Here is a 22,606-nt window from a genome sequence, read left to right as displayed (position 1 = left end):
GTGTCGCCCGGCAGGTAGGCGTTGACGATGTCATCTGCTAGCATGTTGAGAGTCTTGACGTCGACAGCTTGCCCGAGAGTCGGTTGCTCCATCGAGGAAAGAGGCGCGCGAGCGTTTGCCGCGCTAGCATACTTTCCCACAACCAATAACTTTTGCGGTAGGCCGGGACGATTAAAGTCGCCGAAATGGCCAGGTTTTCTATCGACAAAAGTTAAAAAATAAAAGTTCAAAATAATAGATTACAACTAATAAACACCGAATACCGAGCACGCTCGCTCACACACACACACACACACACACAGCACAAACAAGTCCACGCCACTCGGTCATGACAACCGCTAAACCCGTGTTCTTCCGGATCTAGAAAGCACTCTCTATCTCTTTCTCCAAACCCCACCCCCAACCCCCCTTCCCTCCTTCCCCTTCCCCTTCTAACAAACAGCACCACATTAAAGTAGTTAATACAAAATCAAAAGTAAAAAATAAAATTGCAAGAAACAATTACTTACGTTTCGCATAGTTGAACGGCTTTCAGCAACTTTTCGAAATGATTATCGGCCAATTTGTGTGACAGACCCGACTTTCGGGCGCACATGAACAAAAGCGTTTTCGCTTTTCTAGTCGCCGCGTGATTTTGAAGAGGGTAATGTTCCACGTTGGCGACAGTCACTTCCCGGTAATCTGTGATTATGCGGTTCTCGCAGTGTCTACAGATCGCGTATTTCGATTTGAACAACTTGGAAACACGTCGCTCGCAGAGTGAGCAAACGGGACCGTCTTCTTCCTTGTATTTCGGCACAGGTTTGAATTCGGTGGACTGGAGCGCTTCGGCAATCCCATGACCGAGCGACACTTGCCTGCATGGGAGACGCACACCAAACACAGAGAATAATTATTTTTTTCTACAGGAAAGCTTCGCAACTACCCGGACGATAACAGGTTACAACACAATTCGTTGATGCTGCCTCTCCAACAACCCCCCCCCCCCCCCCGGTCAGCCAAAACTAACCCTCTGAATTTAAAAAAAAAAAATCAAATTATAGCGTCTACAATCGGCACCTACCAATCATTTTTTTCATTGCACCGCTCCAGCGACGGATTGTCCCTTTCCAGATGGTGAGCGTCCTCCGTAAGATTGCGTCTCAGTTCCAAGTAAGCTGTGGAATTGTGTGTGCAATTTTTGGTCGGATGGCAGCCATCTTTGCACTTGAAAGAAAGGTTTCCATCACATCTAATGAACCCCTCTGGAATTTCATCGAGGGTTGTGGCTGGATTACGCTCTCCGTCTGGAACCAGCGCCAGCTTTTTCGTGACCTCGGCATCGAGCTCTAACATTCGCAAATTTCAGCACAAAAAAAAACAGTTTACATTCAATCCGTATTTAAAAAATTAATTTAACCAGTCAACACGCCATTCTAGAGCAACTTTATCACCTACCTTCAAGATACCCCGAAGTGCCGTCTTGCGTCTTAATCCACTCGTCAAATTTCTTTTTTTTGAGCGCGATCGTTTGCATCTTAATCTTTGTTGGTCCCTCACTTGGCTTTATATTCACCTGGCCCGAGCTGCTCTGCTGCTGTTCATCCTCAATCACATTTGGTGTCACAGGCATGTTTAAATAGTGATTGGTAGTCGCCGCATTGTACTTTTCGTTAATAGACCCCCAACCGCAGACGATTGTAGGTGAGCCGACGGACGATGACGGTTCTTCCTCGTCTTCGACCAGTTCGGCTTCCACCGTTGATCCGGCCGCCAATAGCAGCTATTTGGTTTCATTTCGAAATGTATGTAGATCGCTATACAGCTCCGGATCTATACCGTATTCGGGAAAGTTTTCTACGTGTCTTCTCAAGGCATGTTTACTTCTGCATGTTGTCTTTGTGCCAAAAGGTCTGCAATACGTAATGAAATTGCATTAAAATATAGGTGTTACAAAACGTCCGTTGATAAGCACACAAACAAACGCTAACCATTCACCGAAACTGTCACTCGCTTTGCTGTAGGAGGTAATTGGGCACACTGGACCTACTTGGCTACTTCACATTTACGTTACAACACGAACGGTAAACTCAAAGAAAATGAAACACTTGACTGATGGCCGGTTGGTTTAAAGAGACGAATTTAAAAAAAAACCCGGTTTCCGAAACCTAAATTGGCTTCCGTCTTTTTGCTTTTTCCCGCAAAAAGGGCCGGCAGTGGCCGTGATAAACTGACATAGAGACGGATGGACGGGACACAGCCAAAGATGAACGGGAGGACGTGTGCTACCTTTACTCACCCTAAATTGAATTCCATCCTTAAGCTTTTCCCGGTAAAAGGCGACAATTGCCCGAATGGGAAAGAAGCAAATAAATGCCTTCGAGAAAGATGATATTACAAGTTAAATACTGGCATAGGGACGGACGGATGGGACCTTGTCAAAAATGAGCGGGAGTACGTGAGCTACCCTTGCCTACCCGAAAGTTGCGTCAGTCCTTAAGCTTTTCCCGGTAAAAGTCGATGGTCATAGTGACGACGATAAAGACGATAGTAGCGGCAGTGGCACAGAGGAAAGGGAACAGCTAGTTTAAGGGGGAAAAAACTTACATGAGATAAACCATTCGTTCAGATTTATTTGTAATAGTGCCTTGTCTACAACCGATTGGATTTCCATGCACCTGTCGTAAATTTGTGGGGTGGGGGTGGGGCTTGGTGGGGTGGGGGGGGGGGGGGTGGTAAATAATTTTTATATTTTCATTTTCATTTCAACGTGCATTGTGCACGTTGTAGTGTCCCCATCTGCCAAGATCCAGATACTCAACGTAGCGTAGGAAATTTGGGCCTGCGGTGATCATGGGGCCATTCTTGACCACCGCGCCTAAATCAATTAAATGATTTAGGAAAATTGCGCCGGCCTCGCGCTTGTTGTCTGCCACGTAGTTGCCAATTGAGTGGTAGCGAGCCACAAATTCATCTCCTGTAAGAAAAAAGAAATTATTAATAAATGAAAATATAAAAATTAATTAAAAAATTAATTACCTTGTACGGCATAAGTTGTCGTATAACCCGCTACCATTGCAAAAGTTCTAATGGTCGCCCCCGACCTTAAGACACCGGTGACAAAATCGAATAAGTCCTTAAGGACCAACATGTGTGGCTGAACATGTTGGTCCCGGCCCACTGGAAGAGCTGCTGCAGCGGGTGGTGCAAGTAGTTGACGTCCGCGGCCCACTGCAAGAGCTGCTGCAGCGGGTGGTGCAAGTTGTTGACGTCCGTTGCCCACTGGAAGAGCTGCTGCAGCGGGTGGTGCAAGTTGTTGACGTCCGTTGCCCACTGGAAGAGCTGCTGCAGCGGGTGGTGCAAGTTGTTGACGTCCGTTGCCCACTGGAAGAGCTGCTGCAGCGGGTGGTGCAAGTTGTTGACGTCCGCGGCCCACTGGAAGAGCTGCTGCAGCGGGTGGTGCAAGTAGTTGACGTCCGCGGCCCACTGGAAGAGCTGCTGCTACTGCCGGTGCTCGCTGTCTGCTAGCTGAACGTGCAATTGCATCAGCAACTCTCTCTCTTTTTTGCTTTCTGCTACGATCCATCTAAATGAAAATAAACCAAAGTCAAATGGAAGCCCAGCAGATGAATAAATATTAAAGTTACAGACTTAAAGATTAACTTAAATATTCAGTAACGGGGAAAGAAAAAAGGGAAAGTTGGTTGTGGGCAGCAGGAATACCGGACATTCCAGCGGAAATACCATCCCGGGCAAGTGTATGTATATACTCGCCAAGAATTTCCAACTTTGCGAAGAAGAAAAAGAAAATAATTTCGCTTCTAAATAAATCTTAACCAAATACCCCCGGCTGTTATTTCTCTAGCTCTCTCTATTACAATTGATATTCGACACTTTTTTGTTAAGCTGGCCCGCCTGTTTGTTCCTTAAGAATTAAGAAACTCTGCGCGGCCGTCTTGTTGGGTTTCGATTACACGACGACATGGAACCAAAAGAAAATGGGAAAACGAATTTAGCGCAAGAAGCAACGGCCAGCAGTGATTTGTCAACACGGACGTGTAGTATATACTCGTTATTGTGATGTGAGAATGCATGGCCGTCTGGTTTATTCAAAAAAATGATTTCAACGAATTTTATCATCAACCACAATTATTTTCCTTCATATAATAAATCAAATATTAGAAGAACCATTCTATTCTATTCTATTCTATACATTTTTTATAGCGCATTTTCCATAGTGAAAGATCAAATGACGCTCTTCCGAAACCACACAGTTGGACATGAAATAATCAGGGATAAGCAGTGGCATACAAGTGTGTCTTCAGTAGACTCTTAAACACGGAAAAGTTAGGGGCAAGACGAATCGATGCAGGAAGATCATTCCACAGTCGAGGTGCAGCCTGAGAAAAAGCTCTCTGACCATAGTTTACAAGTTTAGGTTTGGGTGGGACACTAATGCGACCAAGGTTATCAGACCGCAAAGAACGACCAGGTACATATGGAACAATGTGACGAGACAAGTATGGGGGGGCTTGACCATGAAGACAACGATACGTGAGTACAATTAATTTATAACCAATGCGTTTCTTTCTTGAATTTATCGTTAACTGATGGTGGCATTTTCTGGGCATGAAAACACACAGATTTGTAATGTCGTTCTAATATTAAAAATTCTTTGTCGCACGGAAGCGCCTTGAGATTGACTGGACGAGTTCAGCCGAAGAAAACAACCTTCACTCTTGTAGTTATTTGACAAAAAAACGCTTTCCACTGTACACCCGTTAAAAAATGAAAATAGTCAAGGCTCATGGACAACGAGGTTCTCGCGGTCAGAGGCCGGGAACTCAAGAGCTTGCACACACGAGATTGTTTCACAAAAACGTACTAGAAAAATTATGTTCTTGGAACTTCTTGAACGAAAATACGACAAAACTATAGTACAAAACTTATTCTAAATCTTATACATAATTACCCGAAGGGTTACTGGTCAAAGTTTCGTTTGCAGTATGGTTTACATTGGTATGGTTTTTACATGGGCACCCTCAGTTCTCGTAACACTACACAGATGGCTTTGGGGCCGTTCACATATGACGTCACGGACTTTTTGACGATTTTACACCCCCCTCCCCCCTTCGTCACAATTCATCACAGTAGGTATACCCCCCCTCTAATATGACGTCACAAAGTCAGATACCCCCCTCCCTTTTTAAAAATTGTTTAAGCCGCTAAAAATTCTTTATTTTCTGTATTTTCTGTAGTTTTTAATATAGAACACAATGTTGTTCATTATTTTCTTAGTTGGTCAAGCAAACGAGGTGCTGACAATCACTTTGCTCCGTTTGCTCTAGCGATCCAGAAAAACTAAAAGAAATTTATGTAGTTGCCAACATATCCCACTTGGTGGCGCTTGTGTAGTGCCTTGTGACGTCCCACTGTGAATACCCCCCCTACCCCCCCTCGTCACAATTCGTCATACAAGGTGCACCCCCCTCCCCCTCCTCGGCCCGTGACGTCATATGTGAACGGCCCCTTTTTGCAGTTCTCGTAACACTACACAGATGGCTTTTTGCAGTTATCGTAACACTATATAGATGGATGCACTAGTTTTTGGCAATTATTGATTGCAATCAACAATTTAATTGCATTTCAATGGCAGTAATCGGTAGCTTACAATTTTTTACATCTATTTTGAAAATTTGGCTGCAATCGATTCAGGCGTTTGATCAAACGGAGTTCTTGTTACTTTTTGACAGAATTTCAATAGCTGTTACAGCAGACGATAATACAGAGACATGTGACAGCTGACAGGGATATAAACGTAACGTGAAAATCGACTTGAAGCCCGTATGATAAAATAAAATTGATAGTCAAAGTAGTAGTACTGTGTTCTCTGTCGGTTATAGTTCAAAACGAGTGTTATTTTTTTGTAATCACTAACTATAGCGACTATAGCTGTTGGAGTAATATTGTACGATAGAATATAAGTAACTATATGTTATCATTTAAACGCTATCAATCTCCAGTAAAAGAAGTGCTGATAGGTAGTTACTTACATTTAATTTTAACAAGATCCGGTGTGACGTGGGGTGGCGGGGCGAAGCCTCCGCCGCACCAAAGTCACGCCTTACCCTTACGCCGCGCCATATCATATTAGGTTTTTTGGAATTGAATTTGTATTTAATGTTTGGATAGAAACATGCGGAAATATGCTTTTCATCTCTTTCTCGATTTCTGCATATTAAATTTCTCCGGAAACTAAGGGCATAGCATTTTTGTTTTAAATATTATTTATTAATCTTAATAATAGGCCTACCGTATACCCTTAACATTCCCTTCGGGTACCTTGCGGCGTACGTACGCTGCCTACAGTATCTTTTACACTTACGATTAACTTTTCAGGAGTACAACGATTGATGTAAAACGAAAGAATGGCGTCTCTACTAATGAAAACACAAGAATGGCGTCTTTACGCAGTGGCTACATAAAGAAGCTGGAGTGCCAGATTGCAGGTAAACACAGGGTAAACAAACCCCTTTGTTCGTTACATTGCTAACTCAAAACTCAGGTAGACAATTTTCCATGAGAGCCGCGAGATGGGGTATGGGTTCATAGAACTCTCGACGATTTCGCCATCTAAGGTGGGACAGAGTAAAAACTTTACAAAAAAAACCGTTAACGGTTTAATAGACACGAACGCTAGCGTTAGCTGTGGGCATAATATAGCCATGCATGCAGTTAAGTCTAAACTAAATAATGATCATTCCCTCTTGGCTTCCAACTTGGACGTTCCAAGAGGGTCCTGGGTGTGTGGGGGTGGGACAGTCGAGGATTATATTTTTTTGGGGGGAGGGGTCTTACGGAATCGGGAATTATATACCAAAAAGAAATGTTATTATTTTCAACTAAAACTTATTCCTTCAACTTATTTGGTTATCGTTTTGAGCGGTTTGAATTTTGAGGGAAGAGTTTGATTTTTTATCATTTTTTATTTCTATCGATATCGCATTAATCGTAAGCATTGCTGATTAATAACAAGAAGATTGGACAGTGTAGTGTTGTTTGCAGTCTGCTTTCGTTTAGTTTTGAGAGTGAGGCCACGAAGCATATGCCAATTGCCAACAAAGTTTGAGAATATAAAGAAAACTGTACGATAACTCTTTTGAAAACGTGCGTGGCTGCACGAAATAATAATTAAAAAAATAAGAACAAATCAAACTACGAAAACGTGATCGTCTCGTATGATGTGTTTGGACTCTGGTGTCGTATCTTGCCTCTCCACTCGATGCTTTTTGGCGGGTAAATGAAACGAATAAAATAAAAATGCAATGATTTTATGGGAGCTTACATACTAAAGTTAAACCTGTCCTAAATTTCTGAAATGTTAGTTCCTGCAGATCATGGTTCCTGTCTTGCAAATACAATGACCCAGGCTGTCGATGTATGGCATTTTGTTTGCACCATGTAACTTGTTTCTTTTGTGCAGATTTGAGGCCATCGTAACAACATGATACACAAGTTCTGCTTGTGCTGAGTCCGTCATCAGTGAGTCTGTCTCACCTGTCATCACCAAATATCTCAGCATCACCTTCACCACTTAGGTATAATGTTTTTGGTTACTATTATTACTGCCTGCTGATATTACTGACCTGCTGCTAGATATTTTATTGTTGCATTACCATCAATGTAGTGTATTACATTTACAGTTTAAACCTTGAATTGACCCATTTATTAACAATTAGAGTTTCCCCAGTGTCATTTTGTCTCATTTTCAACTTTTCCTGACTTGTCGTAGTTGTTATTCTGTGAATATTTTTCGTAACCTATTTTTCTATTTTTCATTTAGACAAAAAGCATTCCATCTCATTGGAAAAACTACTGATGTCAATCGAGTTACTGATCTCTCTTTTCCCCCTTTATTTCAATGTCCTCGTGTACGCTTATGTGAATGTGGGTGTATTCACGAGGACACCCTTTACCCTATCCCGTCTGGTGTAATTTCTTTAACTCTTAATCGGATGGATGGAGCAACTGTAGGAGCCTGGCTGTATTTCCCAGGCATAAAGGTAGGTCCGAATCGATCTCTATTCTTTCTTTTCTCAACTTTTTGACAATTTTTGGTGGGGCTGATTATAAATCGACCGTTAGTACAGACAGTCTACGTTTATTCGTGAGCTAGGCGGTTGACTGCAACTGCTTTCTCTCTCTGATTTGTTTTTTCTCAGCGTTAAAAATCTCATTTGTCGAACGACTGCGCAGATCAGGCTTGTTTTGTTTTGTACCTTACAACTTTTTCTGTTGAGTAAATCATCACACTTGAAAATATTTGAACTTGAAACACTTGAAGCAAAGTGCAACAAGACCGTTTTTTGATCACGAGTGACCTGCCGCCACACCGGCACCTTCTGGCACCTTCTCGTTACTACAAAGAAATCTATCTCAAACGTTAAATGAAATGTTGTTTGTTCCTGATGCGCGGTGTAGTTTACGCCATCCTGTTGCGGTTAAGTGTTATCCAATGGGTTAAACACAAGATTAAATCAATAGCCGTGTTGGAACCCGTTATTGGTCCTTTTATGCTTTTGTGACTTAGTGACTAGTGAGCAGTCTATAAATTCCGAAATGGTTACAACAACAAGCCTTGTGACATGATATCGTCTGCAGCCGTGCCGTGTGTTAAATAATGTTAACATTTATTCTTCTCCAGCCATCCCACTTTCACGTCGTATACCTTCTCCACACGCATAAAAATCTTTCCTGCCAAAACCTCTGCTTTAACCCCCCCCCCCCCCAACAAACAAAAGTTTCGAGAGAGCGCGCGAAAACTTCAAATGGCGTTTGAAAGATGGCTCGCGTAACTTTCACGAGCATCCATCAACTTTTTACTGGATATTCCCATGTGTCCATCACTATATACATACCCTTAAATGATTCCCCGAACTTAAACGTAACCAGCGCATTGTAATTGTAAGTTGTAACCTCCTTGTCCTTACGCACGACCTTACCATTTTGATGGATGGCAAATTTTCAGATGATAACAAAAGAACGACGACGTTATTGCATTGGCAGTGTGGCAAGTAACAACAATAGAAGGTCCCGTCCGAAGGTGATGGAGAACATTTTCCGAGATTTTCTATAGTGCCACACCCAAGGGGTCCGCAACTCAAATTTGATTTTAAAAATAAGCTCATTTTTTTTGCTTTCCTATCATTTTTTTCCTTTCCGCCCCTTTTTTTATTTTTTTTATTTTCTTTGCTTTTTCTACTTTATTTTCTTTTTTTTCCTCATTTTGTTGTTTAAGTAACTTTATTACTTTATTTTTTTCCTTTTTTTATTTTTTATTTTTTTTTTACCTTTTACTTTTTATTTTTTCGTAGCCAAAGGCTACAGTGAGTATATCATTGCGGCAAATGAAGTCCCTGATGCAGTCAAAACGATTGAAATATCCTACGGAAGTAATAGATCAAATAATGAACTAGAGAAATGTTATTTGCCAATTATTTTTATTTCAAATAAGACAGTTTCTTCAGGAATTCGGTCAAATCTTTTGCAACAGTAGCATTAAACAACAACTGTCTCGATTCTCCAACATTTGCATAACATGGATCGGGTACACTACAAAGATATTTATCGCAGGAATAAAACCCAATAATTGATAAATCGCTGTCGATGAGCTTCCCCGTTAGAGTGTTATCTACTTCTTCCGCTTTATACCAATTACATAAAGCGCATATTTTTTCGGACTGTCGACTGCCCGCATCCCATTCCCACATAGGAACAGATTTGTTGGTATTGAATTCGAAAGCGAAAGATATCACCCGACCAATGAGAAATTTAGAATTATCAGAACATTGAAACACGCAATAATCGCCAACTTGAATTTTTGCGCGCTTCTCAACTTGTTTAATGATATGCTTGTTTTGCTCTGTGAAGCTCACAGATTGCATCACTCTAAGTCGCCTGTCGTTGCTTAATTTTTTTACGCCGCTTTCGAGGTACCACACTATCGAAGATTTCTTAATTAACCTAATAGACCCGTCTTCGCTATGAATTTTCACGAAAGGGCTGTTTTCAAAACTAGAATAGTTGTTCGTAGTTAGGTTAGAATAATCTTTAAGGTTTGCGCTTTGAATAGACCTCAATAAATTTACCCTATCAACGCTAACAAGCTCTTCAGTATTCTCTTCACAATCTTCATCATCATCTTCTCTTTCATTGGCATCGTCATCGTCATCTAAAACGGCAGAACTTCTGGGTTGAATCGGACGGGTTTGATTTGTTTTCAAATTTCGCTTAGCCAGATCTTTTGGGAATAAATACTTTTCGCGGCGACGACTTATCCTCAAGCCTGGCGCAAGATAGAAAATGAAATTAAAATTAGGTTTTATTTATTTCAGCTTTTTTTTCAACTAACCTAGCAGTGCTAGTTCCGCTTCGGCATCTTTCTGAGCCTGAAGAACAGTAATTTCCATTTCTTCTTCGCTTGGTAGTTCATGAATAGGGTGATGAGCAGCAATATCTTCATCAAAAGTTTTTCGGTTTCTTGGATAAAGAACACCATCGTTCATATTTTCAGCAGTGGCCCGAAGACGTACGTCTACTTTTCTCCCCTTATCAACCGCAAAATTTCTTACGCTGAAATTTGTTTGGGTGGATGAGGTTGAAGAAGCGGACCGTAGCAATCTAAACAGTCCCTCACAAGACTGGCTTGAAAATTTCCATGGCATCAACAGTTGAGGCAGCTTTTCTTTCTTAAGATTGATAATAGTCAGAAGTAATGAATGGGCATTAACTTCGACGCATTCACTTATGTTAGGTGTCACAAAGTGCTGCTGTAAGTTATATGTGTCATCGCAAAGGATCCAAAAACGCCATAAGCGAAGGGCGAAATTTACAAACCAAATTTTGTAAATCCTTTCTAATGGTTTTAGCTTTTTGTCTAAATAACTAGACGTGCAGTATTCAACTAGTTTCAAATAAAAACATGTTGCCTGTGAACCTAATTGTATAAAAAAATAATAAGTATGGTTGCTGCAAATTTCATATTTCGTTATCTGATCTTATACCTGGCACATGAATTGCTAATAAATTTCTGATGTTGGGGTTGCATAACCTTTCGACGGCATCATAATTCATTTTATCGTGTTGGTTGATATCCCCATCTCGCAGTAGGTGCAGGTCCTTCGATACTCTCCGGAGTAAATGTTCCAGGTCGGAGCAGCTCGCAACTTTATTACCTAGAACCATGAATATTCCCCTTTCTCTCTTCAGTAAACGCACCCTAAATTTTGCACCAAGATGAATAGTGTCTTGGACGGGAATTCTTTCCGTGACAACTTGAGCTGCGAACCAGGTCCATTTTTTACTCAAGCGAAATAGAGGGTTCTCCGGCTGGATTAATGTTGTTTCTAAATAATAATAAACTATTTAGAATTTTAGCTTTACACAAAATTTGAGGCATGCTTACTTCTTATTCTAATAGATGTAGGGCAAGTTCCTAAGCTAAGAGTATGACGCATCATTTTCAATTCCCTTGGGTCGCCATCCGCCGAATAGGTATCGACCCAGATCCCGTTTCTTTTCAGTTCCGATGTTACGTACGCGATCCGATTTTCCACATCTGATGCAGTAAATTTGTTATTTGTCGCGAAGTAACAAATGCGGACGGGCTCGGCGTTTATGGCCAAAGGTTGTGCCATGATCACCATAATAGAAGAAGCCCGCTGATAATTGCAAAACATGTCAACTATATTTTCTGCATTCAAGGCTTTGGATAGTCTAGAGTCTGGAAGACCTGGCAATTAAAACAGAAATTAGCTGCGTGAATTCTTTAATAAAAGTAGTTTTTTTGTTACCGTTAGAACTCAAAGGAAGGCTAAAGCCAAAAATTCTATTTGAAGTAGAGTCGTATTCCCTTATTGCAACTACTGATGTTGCATCTTCTGCCAATGCCACACGGAACGGGAGATTTTGCTGACGAAGGACTTGTACTAACAAACGGATATTTACTTCCCCTTCATTTACGGGGAAATCATAATCTTTCATTTTTTTATCTACAGTGCGCCGCGAAGGTAGCGCACCTTTTGAATTTGCTGATAAAATATTGAAAAACTTCCCTCCCCCCGTAATGAGCGCATTCATACAAAATTGGTTGATGACCTTATCGTTATGACGTCGTCCCCTAGGTTTCTTGTTTTGGTTTACGCGCGCTTGTTTCTCGATTCTGTCAAACAGTGGGGTGGTATTCGAGTCATTTGCTAAGTTGACGTCGATTGACTCGTTGTCGGCGTCGACTGGGAAAAATCCGATTCTTCAAGTCTTGGGTTTTTACGCGGCGGTTCTCCATTGCGATTATCGTCTTCGTTGGCCGCGTTGTCGTCGTTAGACTCATTCCTGCCATTATTTGTGTTACCAGTATTATCGGCTACACCCACTTCATCTGGCATTTTGTGCGCAGTTCGAAGATGGGTCATATATGATGAAATCTTCCACCCTCCTGAGCTATCGACGGTGACTTTAAAAGGCCGATTACTGCATTTCGTGCACTTGATTCCGTTGTCGACAACTTCGAAGTCAGTAGAGGTAACGTTCAGTTTTAGTTTTGTTGATAAGAACCATTGCTGTATATACTGTTGGAGGGTCTTGCCTTTTCTTCTAACCAACAAAGTGATTTCTTCAGTTCCCTCAGCCGAGTTTGTTTGGTCAATATCTAAAATTATGTTATCCGTGTTGGCGTTATGCCTCTGTACTTGTCTTTTTTTGCGCTGGAGGTCTGTCACGTTTTTAAACTTGTCATATAGATAACACTTTTCATAAGATTGAACTAACCTTTTGCACATAGTCACTGCTGCATGAATTGAGCATTTCTCACCGGCAAGTAATTTAAATTGTTGGGGTTTATCAGCAAAGAATTCCCCAAATAATGCAATTCTATCTTCTTGAGTCATTTTCAAAAGTTCTTCGTCTGAAGCAAACAATGAACGCACGTCTAGCTCAAGATGTTCAAGTTTTTCTATGTTGATCATGGAAATAGTTCGGACGCTATTGAATTTTAATTTTTCTAATATTAGCTGTACCTGAGGACTTAATTCCACATCATATTCACGTAACAAGTCAAAAACACTGGACGCTTTGTTTTGGTGTGCCATAGTTGCAAGTCAACAGAGAAATTACACGAAAATTGTTACCGAGAATCTCGAATGTTTACTACTGAATAGCCCCTTGTCTGCTAGGATTTTTCAGGAAAAAAAAAAGGAAATTTCCTTTTTTTGCTTTTATGCCTTCCTTTTCCTTCATTTTTCTCCTTTCCTTGTTTTTTCTTACCGATCCCTTTCTTTTTTCTATTTTTTTTACTCCGGCTCATTTTTAATCCTTTACCTCCCTTTTTTCATTTTTCTTGCTCATCCTTCCTCTTTTTGGTCATTTTATTGTGGCAAATTTGAGTTGCGGACCCCTTGGCCACACCGATATACACCGTATAATATCAGATAACACCGTCCGACATCATCACAACACGACGCAACAAATGGAGCCAAAAAAAATTGGCATCCACACAAAATAAAAGAAAATAAAAAATTTTATAGCCTCTATTTGGAGAGATACAGCAATATATTGATATTGACCAAAAACGGCCACTCCTTTTATCGAAAATCATTTAAAATAAAATCCGTTTTCTTTTTAATTTATTCAATAGGTTTTTTTTTATCCGAACAAGTGAAAGTTCTCTGTATGTTTTCGATTCTATTTGGGTTCTATGGAGACTTTCCGTGCAATGGGTTAACCACACGACCGCACGGATATCAATCCTGCAGCCATATATCAAACATTAATACTTGCAGTTTCTATCCGTATCGCTTTTAACACCTTCTTCTTGTTCTCTAGCGCCCTGGTTTACTAACCTCTCGTGTGCTCGGCTGCGGATCTCGTCCGTTGTGAAACAAAAGTTTTTCCCCGCCCGCATCGGCGAATTTCCAGAATTTTTTTTTTTACGGTTTCTATAAACATTTTTTCTGAAATTCTGACAGTTGAAGGCGCCAGAAAATTGATACGAAGAGTGATGAACACAAATAATTGCAATTCAAATATTGATGAAATCAAGCCATTTTCTAAAGGCTTAATCATTTTTCTTGAGATGGGGTACATTATCGAAGGTCTATGAGAAACGAAAAAAGAACTTTACATTATAACGACTAAATTTGCCATACGTCAAGCGGTTAATCGAAATGCGGTTGGACATCTGTCAGAAATAAATCTCTGCACTCAAACTTTACGATGGCCAATATAAAAGTTGGGAACGATTTTTCCCGGAACATTCATTTTTTTTTTCTCATGGTGGGCCAATAAAAACATTTCATACGAAAGAGGAATGCCAATAAGTGTCTGATTTCACAAATATGCAAGACTGTGCAGTAGCCCTTGCATATGTACTGATTTGTTTTTTGTTTTGTTTTTTTTTTGTTTTTTTCGGTATACGTGATCGGGAATTTTAAAATGAATTTTTTGAAAAGGATCTGGAAGAACGTTTTTCATATCCTTTCTCATGTTTGATGCATCATTTCTTCTTTTGATTTATCAATTATCTCTTGTTGATGATGGAATCAAATAAAAGTTGCCAAAAAGATGGACTCAAGGACCCTCAAAGGGCAATTGTCTGTGCCAAATAGTATAACCGTTTGGATTCTTATCCAGACCAAACGGTTCAATATTTCCACGAAACGAAAATAATCAGCCAGAGCTCATTCGTCTCAGCTCAAACGCTCCGATTGAGTTGATTCTTATTGTTGTCGTTTCACGCACGTGTGCACGAAAATCATGCGTACCTATATTATATATGACCGACACTGAAATTGTCTCCGTCTAAAAGTTAACTTGTTTTTGTTGTTTTTAAAGCGGGTTGCTTGACCATTATAGCGGCCGCTCGCGGCTTCGACGATCTAAACTTTAAGTCCAAGTTCCACCCCATGGGGGGGATCCAATTATACCGGTTTAATGCCGTTTCTACACTTGTGTGAAGCCCCAACGAACCGCAATTTACGTTGGACAAACTATCGTCGAGATGAGAGTCAAAATGACGACCGGATAATCTAATTTGATTGTATTGTACACAGCAGCTGCTGATCAAGTGAACACGTTTTGGTGGCCCTTCTAAAGCGTATAGCCTCATAATATAATATACAACCGGTTTGCCATCCGTTTCCATTTGCGTTATTCGAAAAATATCAAATTGAATCACGTCCAACTTGTTGAATGTGACGAAAGAATTTTGATATCGTTTGACTCCAATCTAAAACAAAATCTTGAGGGTCACGCTTGATATGGTCCAGCTCGGTATCGCAGTCAGCGCAAGTCACAATGATTTAGTGATGTATCAGTGTTGATACAGGATTGAACTATACACTATACATCCAAGAGGAGGATTCTAGTTTTTTTTTCCTTCAACACCGCCACGGGCGATTAACCCGCGAGATTACCAACGAGAATCACAAAACCTGTTTTGTCACTAATCAACGATTCAATGAACTTTTTCTCTTTCTCTCATACCCATAGCGATTCGATATAACTATCCAGGGATGTGTTGACCGAAGGTAACAAACTTTCTACAGCAGGACAATTTCATTTTCGCTTTACGACAAAAAAAACCCTAAATTGAATATCAACCGCACATTAGTAAATATGAACCTTCTCAGTCTAGTTGTCGTTTTAGTATAGATGGCGTAACAAACGTCGAAAAGATTGCTGATAGGCTTCCTCAAAAAATAAAAGAATCAACAGGTGAATGATGTACTATATACTCGTCGATTGAAACTATTGAATAAGATGGACAAAAAAAAAGATGGCGACGTTATGTAAGAAAAAATGTATAGGGAAAGAATATGTAGTAAAAACACGTCGAATAGGCTTTTGACTTTCCCTGTATACACGATGAGAATGTTTCGTGTATGGTATCTCCTTTTTTGTTTTTTTGTTTCTCACGGTTGTATAGTCTGTGTCTAAATGCGTCGCGTTGGTAACCCTACGTATCATTTTCAAAATGGAATTTGCAGCCGCATTCTACAAGACGAAAACTATGAATAGATTATATAAGATTATGCAATATCCGACAGAAGTGCTGGATCGGGGACAGGACATTCACCCGACACAAACTGTGCAGTTGCGTAACATGATACAAGAGATGCTCAATATATTATAAACCGCAACTGTTTTGGAGATGATCATCCTATAATTGAATTGAATCTATTTAGGTGAGTGATGCTCATGAACGCACCAATCGAAAAACAAGAAGAATTCAACGGATGACGGAATGATAGCCTATACTATACGCCATTGTCACGACTAATTCAAACTTTCACCGAGGTGATGCAGCGCGCCAAACACAAAAAAGTTACACGCTGCACAGCACAAACAACATCTGCCTGCACGGAGAAACAGAAAACCACAGACGTATGGTGTTTCCTTTTGTCTTCCTCCATAACGGTGATATGCGCTCGGGTTTAGTCCTATTGCCGCTTCAACTGAGCGTGAATTTTTTTCCAAGTTAACTTTTTTTTCTATTTCTTTTAGATGGGGGTTTTCGCAATCAGCCAGCCATGCATCGCAGTTTTTTTTTTCTGTTCTGTTCAAAACAAGGAAGAGGATTACAGCAGTGTTTTGGCGACCATTTTGGCACTAGGCGAAAAGTTCAAGGAGAAAAAAAAATAACTATTAAATATAATAACCTAAAATATCATTTGACCGGATAGGAAAACGGCCCAAATCACCCCTCGTGTGGTGTAGACACAGGTAACAACAACCGTTTGGGGCTCGTCGGAAACAACATTGAAATGGACGCCGCTGGGCCAATATCCACTGGTCCATTCAGACCCAGCACCAAGCCACCATGCCAGGTGGGAGTTGATGGAATCGTTCCATCCTTCTATGGGGGCAACTCTACATATAGGAGGCAGGTAGTAGACACAACACAGGAGGACGTAGAGCCCTCCTCCTTCCGAAGGGTTCCCACTCTATACGCTTGATGGTCCTTATACGTTGCGCTTGGCCATCAAACGAATGAAGAGAGACGACGGCGGACCCGGTGCCGCTGCTGGTGCTGGGGTATATGGTGGACAGAGCAGCAGGTAGAAGATTCATAGTACGTCTCGGACTCGACACCGGTCGGTTGTGTGCCTTCCTCAACTCGTCTTTTATTTGGCTGGTTTATTCGTTGGCCAATTCCATCATCCGTCGTCCACTCGGCCCAAAAAATTGTCCAACTAAATTTTGACAAATAAGTGACGAACAACATTTTCAAAGTTCGTTCGTCTCTTCAGTTTCTTTCGGTTGTTTTATCTCGACGCAACCGGGCGAAACATTTTTCATGGTGCCGCCGTTTGTTTTTTATCTTGGAGAAGAAGAAGAATAATAAAAAAAACACCTGTACACACAACTTGAGAGGGTGAGTGCTGGGGGTTTCTTTTCTTTTTTTACCTTGAAAAAAAAATACTTAAAGCTTATCCTATCCCCCCCCCCTTTTTGTGGAGGAGGCACTTTACAACAACAAATTTTTATTTATTTTTTACCTGTATGTGTGTGTGTGTGTTGTTCCTACCGTTGTAATTTGTTTCGACAAAAAAAAAAGGAAAAATTAAGAACCCTCCTGCTGTATGCCCGTAAGCGATATTTGGAATTTTGTCTATAGACCTATAGTTTTTTTATTTTTTTGTTTTTCTCAAAGAAACAAGAGAAACCAAAAAAACTATAGGAATTTCTGTCTGGGGGGTTTGATTATTGAGGTCAAATGTCTTTCTCTCTATATGTTGTTCATATAGATGTATTTTCTTTTCTTTCTTCTTTCTTCTCTCATTTAATGATTTTTTGGGGAGTGTAAAAGAGGAGGGAGTGCGGGGTTCTCTATATGGACAAGGGCTTCCACTCTGCCGATCTACACAGAAAGAGAAAAGATCTATCTTACCCACCGTTATATAGCTTAGCTATATATGTGTTTTTCTCCGCCATCGACAAGGCGTTCGTCTGTATGTTTTTCTCTCTAAGAAAAAAGAGAAGAGTCGGGACTGATGACCTAGTGTCCAAAGAAACATCTACGGTTTTCTAGACACACGTCGCATAGTAGAATTCCGTATCGTAGTATAGTAGCCGCATTTAGATATAGCCAGCAGAGAAGCCCAATGCGCATCTATCTATCGGCGGCATATAAAATAACCTTGGCCAACACAATAAGACAAGACACACGGGAAGATAAACCCAGGCAACTTTCGAATTTCGTCTGGCACACCGTATAAGAGAGATGCGCCGAACGTCTTGAAAAAATACCAAAAAATACACGACGACCAACAGCGCTAAATTTGAATTTGAATAATTTTACAAATTTGTCTTTTTTCTTTCACAGGCAAAATTTACAATCAAATCAAAAGTCAAAGAAAAATGACTTTGACTTTCCACCTGAGTTTGCTACTGCTGGTGGCCGGATGCTGCTGGAATGGGCCGGAGCCGGCCGAGTCGGCCAACATCCTCTTCTTGTCGCCCATCACGTCCTACAGCCACACGCACTTCTTCTTCTACAGCATTAAAGCCTTGGCTAGCCGTGGGCACACCATAACTCATTGGAACGGACTAAAGCCCAGGGAAGACATTGGCAACGTCACTCACCTCCACTCTGCCCAGTTGCAGAAGGTCAACAGCCGTCACGAGATCGGCTTCGACACCAACAATCCCGTCAAGCTCTGGCTCAAGCATCCGGAGCGGATGGCCAACACATGCCGGACCTGCTACAACGATCCCGTCTTCCACCAGCTGATGACCAGTCGCGAGCATTTCGATCTCATCGTCATCGAGGCCTTCATGAACGAGTGCATGCTCCCGCTGGTCCATCATTTCCGGGCCCCTTTCATCTACATGAGCGGACTGCCGCCGCTGCCCTGGATCCTGGAGTCCACCTGCACGCCCATGTCGACCCAGGAGTACCCTGGACTGGTGACAGACTTCACCAGCGACATGAACCTGGTCCAGCGAACCATCAACATCGCCGTTAGCACCATGATGGTCTACTTCAGGAATTGGCTGATCTTGCCCAGGGTGGACGCCGAGGCCCGCCAGGCCTGGATCAACTCGACCGAACCGCTGCCCACCGTCAAGGAAATCGAAAACCAATTGAGTTTGTTCATCACCAACAGCCAGGCCAGCATCAATTACCAGTACTTCAAGTCGTCGACCATCGTCGAAGCCGGTGGCCTTCACTTGCGCCCGCCCAAACCCCTGTCAAAGGTAATAATTTATACAACAGACGTTACGTCACAGGAGAAAAAGTTACATCACCCAAATTTTCACCCGTATAGCCGCCAGGCGGATTTGACCAAGGCCTTATTCCTTAATCGAAAAAATTCCGTTTTGTTTTTCTGTTTTCTAGGACGTCGAGTCGTTTGTGAATGGGTCGGGAGATGCGGGATTCATCGTTTTGAGTTTCGGGTCGATCGTTCACGGGTCGGGCATGCCGGAGGCGACCCGTAAGATTTTCGTGGCCGCTTTCTCCCGTCTGCCGCAGCGCGTTCTCTGGAAGTGGGAGGACGAGTCGGGCATGAGCGATCTGCCGCCCAACGTCCGCCTCTACACCTGGCTGCCGCCGCTCATCGACCTGCTGGCCCACCCCAAGATGCGGCTGCTCATGACCCACGGCGGACTCTACAGCAACCAGGAGACGGTGTGGAGCGGCGTCCCGCTCATCGGATTCCCGGTCTTTGGCGACCAGACCAACTACGTCGTCAAGGCCCAGCGCGACGGATACGCCCTCAAACTGGACTGGATGACCCTGACGGAGGATATCCTCTTCGACTCGATCCAGGAAATCATCAACAACCCAAAGTATATAAGACCCAAGAGACGAAATAATTCATTATTCCGCCAAATGAGTGGCTCTGATTAATTCATTCATTAATTAAAGGTACAAAGAGAACGTGCAGAAACTGTCGAGTTTGATGCGGGAGCAAATCGAGATGGACCGACCGCTGGAGCGGGCCGTTCACGCCATCGAGCACGTTGCCCGCCACCACGGAGCCCCCCACCTGCGCCCGTCTTCGTGCAAGCTCAACATGCTCCAGCGCGAGTCGATGGACGTGACGTTACTCCTGGCCCTCATCGTCGCCGCCCTGGTCTACCTGGCCGTTTGCGGCCTGAAACTCACCACCTCCAAATTCTTCAGGTGGGCCAAAGCCGATCGACTCGGCAAGATCAAAACCCAGTGAATTCAATCCGGCAGGAGAGGATTGATGTGGAATCAAAAGAGAAGCGCAAGAATTTCGTGGTGATTTTATTCTGTTAAAAAAATAACCGCAAATAATTTTTTTTTTTTTTTTGTATTGACACTGGCCAATCTCTATTTTTTAGTTAAAGCAATATTATTAATCTCAAATATAGTATCGGCCTTTTTTTTTTTTTAGATATGCTAATAATTTTTTTTTTCTCTCATCCATTTTGTTCATTTGTCTGTGCGCTCGAGTATATCATCAATCCCATTTTATTATTTGACATTTGAATCATTTTCTCTTGGCGCCCTTTTTTTTCCTCCACTTTCTATAATAATTATCTTATCCAGTATAATTCTGGTGTGAATACTCTATTGAAAATATACGAGTACAACTTTTTGTTGGCCCATACGAATGTTGAATTTGTCTGACGCAATTTCTCCGCTTCCGCTGCCCCCGCTAATTGATGTCGACGAGAAAGTCGATTTGAAATTTGAATTCTATGCAACCCAAAAGAAGAAGATGTTTGTAGCGTTAGTGCGTGTGTCGCTCTGCTGCACACACAAAGAGAAAAGAAGAAAAACAAAAAAGGAAAGCTATCATTATTTGCATACACTATATGTAAATTCGTTTCTGGGAGACTCGCGTTTGTGCGTCAACAGCTTTGATCATTATAAAACAAAAGGCCTTGTATGGGAAGAACTCTGCCGTTTTTTAGGTTATCACCGGTTATCGCGTAAATATACAATAGTTATATAAAGTTATACCAAGAATTCGAGTCGCTTCCGAATGTTCACATTTTTTAAATTTTCTTTTAGGCAAATATGTATCTCTATACAAGTATATCGTTAAATAATTATTCTGTCTTTTTTGATAGAATGTGCATAGACAATTTTTTTTTCTGACAGGATGTATCTGTCGTATATTTTCTAGTTTAGTCCTTTGTTTGTTTTTACTGCGCAATAGCCTATATATTCCTTACATACAATTTTACAACAACAACCGTATAGGCGTACGGTGGTAGTATAGAGCTCTACATCATCAGAGACGTTTCTCTCCGCCAACATCTGTTGAGAGTAGATACGGCCAACGGGGAAAACACGCGAGGTACCTAGCAGCCTAGCACACATATCAAATGACACGTGATTGCTTTGTTGCCTCGTTACGTCATCAGACATATGGACTCACCAAGTCACGACGATGGATGCACGAATAGAGTGGAAGTCGTAGTAGTATATTACGTTTCACCTTGAGTTGGATAGTCTTCACTCATTCTACCTGTACAAGAGACTCTCTCTACAGTTGCGTCATACACCTGCATGATGATGGTTTCAAACCGACAATCTATTATACAGTGTGTTATTTGCAACAGGCTCTCTTACATATACTGTATATTCTTCCCGCGAGTCTTCCCGCAGACGTTATACCTACATAATTGTCCACTTGTCCAACGGTGGTACTTAGCACCCTGTAATTACTATCCTTTCTGGTCATTATTTCTGCAGCTGTTAATTAAAAAATTTCAAAGAGAAACTCATTTTTGTTGATTTGACAAACAGACAAAATTATCTTTTAATAGTTGTTAATCTTCCTTAATATTCGGTGAATTATATTAAAGCTGCTGCTGTGTAATCCGATCAAGTCCAGTTAAATCTATACTTGATGGATTTAACGACAAGGCGGAGAATTCAGAAGAACACATTTATCTTAGCTTCTTATTACATTCAAAACGGCGTGGGATGATGTGAGTTATTTTGGCTGAAGACCAGCAGGAAATCCATTTGGCATTTTTTGAATGATATGATTATTATTCGTGTAGGCGAATTCGGACCCACGAAGTACGTGAAAACGATTGCGCAGAAAATGCTGTTCGCCCCCCCCCCCAAGGCGCTCATAGCGGAAAGTATGGTCGTAAAAGGGAAGGAGCTAAATATAAAACAACCTCGAAAGAACCATTCGCATTTTGAACGTGAGTATAGTAATGCTAATAATATAATAATCTACCTCTTTTCGCGGTACGCGTGCTATAAATAAATTACTCCTTATTGACTCACGTTATCGCAGGGTTCCCGCCCAGAGTTTTACAACAAGAGTTCAGCGCTCTCCTTTTTCGCTCATTGTTTTTCTCTGGTTATTTGGTTCTTGATGCGATTTTAATCGCAGGCTGTCGTGTTCTCCACGTGCGTTATTTTTGGTTGACATTGAAACTTGATTGATTGCATATAGTGCGCGGTTAGAGACCAGAATCAAGGGCAATCAAAGCAACCAATGGGCTTGTACACACCAACGTTAGTATGTAGGTATAGTGCACGTGTCATTCCTATTTATAAAGATGTTACCGAATAACCGCATGTGGAAATTTGAACAAAATAAAAATAAAAAGCCTTTGGCAATAAATC

The 22,606-nt window shown here is 41.5% G+C and overlaps 1 protein-coding gene across 1 annotated transcript; it reads left to right on the top strand.

Moving 5' to 3' along the window:
- Window positions 1-7,047: 7,047 nt before the first annotated feature.
- Window positions 7,048-20,618, top strand: LOC124315256 (UDP-glycosyltransferase UGT5-like). The gene is made up of 8 exons (XM_046780804.1): window positions 7,048-7,275; window positions 7,463-7,577; window positions 7,823-8,042; window positions 16,218-16,449; window positions 16,537-17,407; window positions 18,359-19,233; window positions 19,376-19,827; window positions 19,907-20,618. Exons 6-8 carry the CDS (start codon window positions 18,394-18,396, stop codon window positions 20,205-20,207), a joined length of 1,593 nt encoding a protein of 530 aa, XP_046636760.1. The 5' UTR covers window positions 7,048-7,275; window positions 7,463-7,577; window positions 7,823-8,042; window positions 16,218-16,449; window positions 16,537-17,407; window positions 18,359-18,393; the 3' UTR covers window positions 20,208-20,618.
- The last annotated feature ends 1,988 nt before the right edge of the window (window positions 20,619-22,606 follow it).

Source organism: Daphnia pulicaria, chromosome 11 (genome assembly GCF_021234035.1).
Source record: "Daphnia pulicaria isolate SC F1-1A chromosome 11, SC_F0-13Bv2, whole genome shotgun sequence".
Lineage (NCBI taxonomy): Eukaryota > Metazoa > Arthropoda > Branchiopoda > Diplostraca > Daphniidae > Daphnia > Daphnia pulicaria.
Note: the sequence above shows the minus strand (reverse complement) of the source record. Positions and strands in the feature narration are given on the sequence as shown.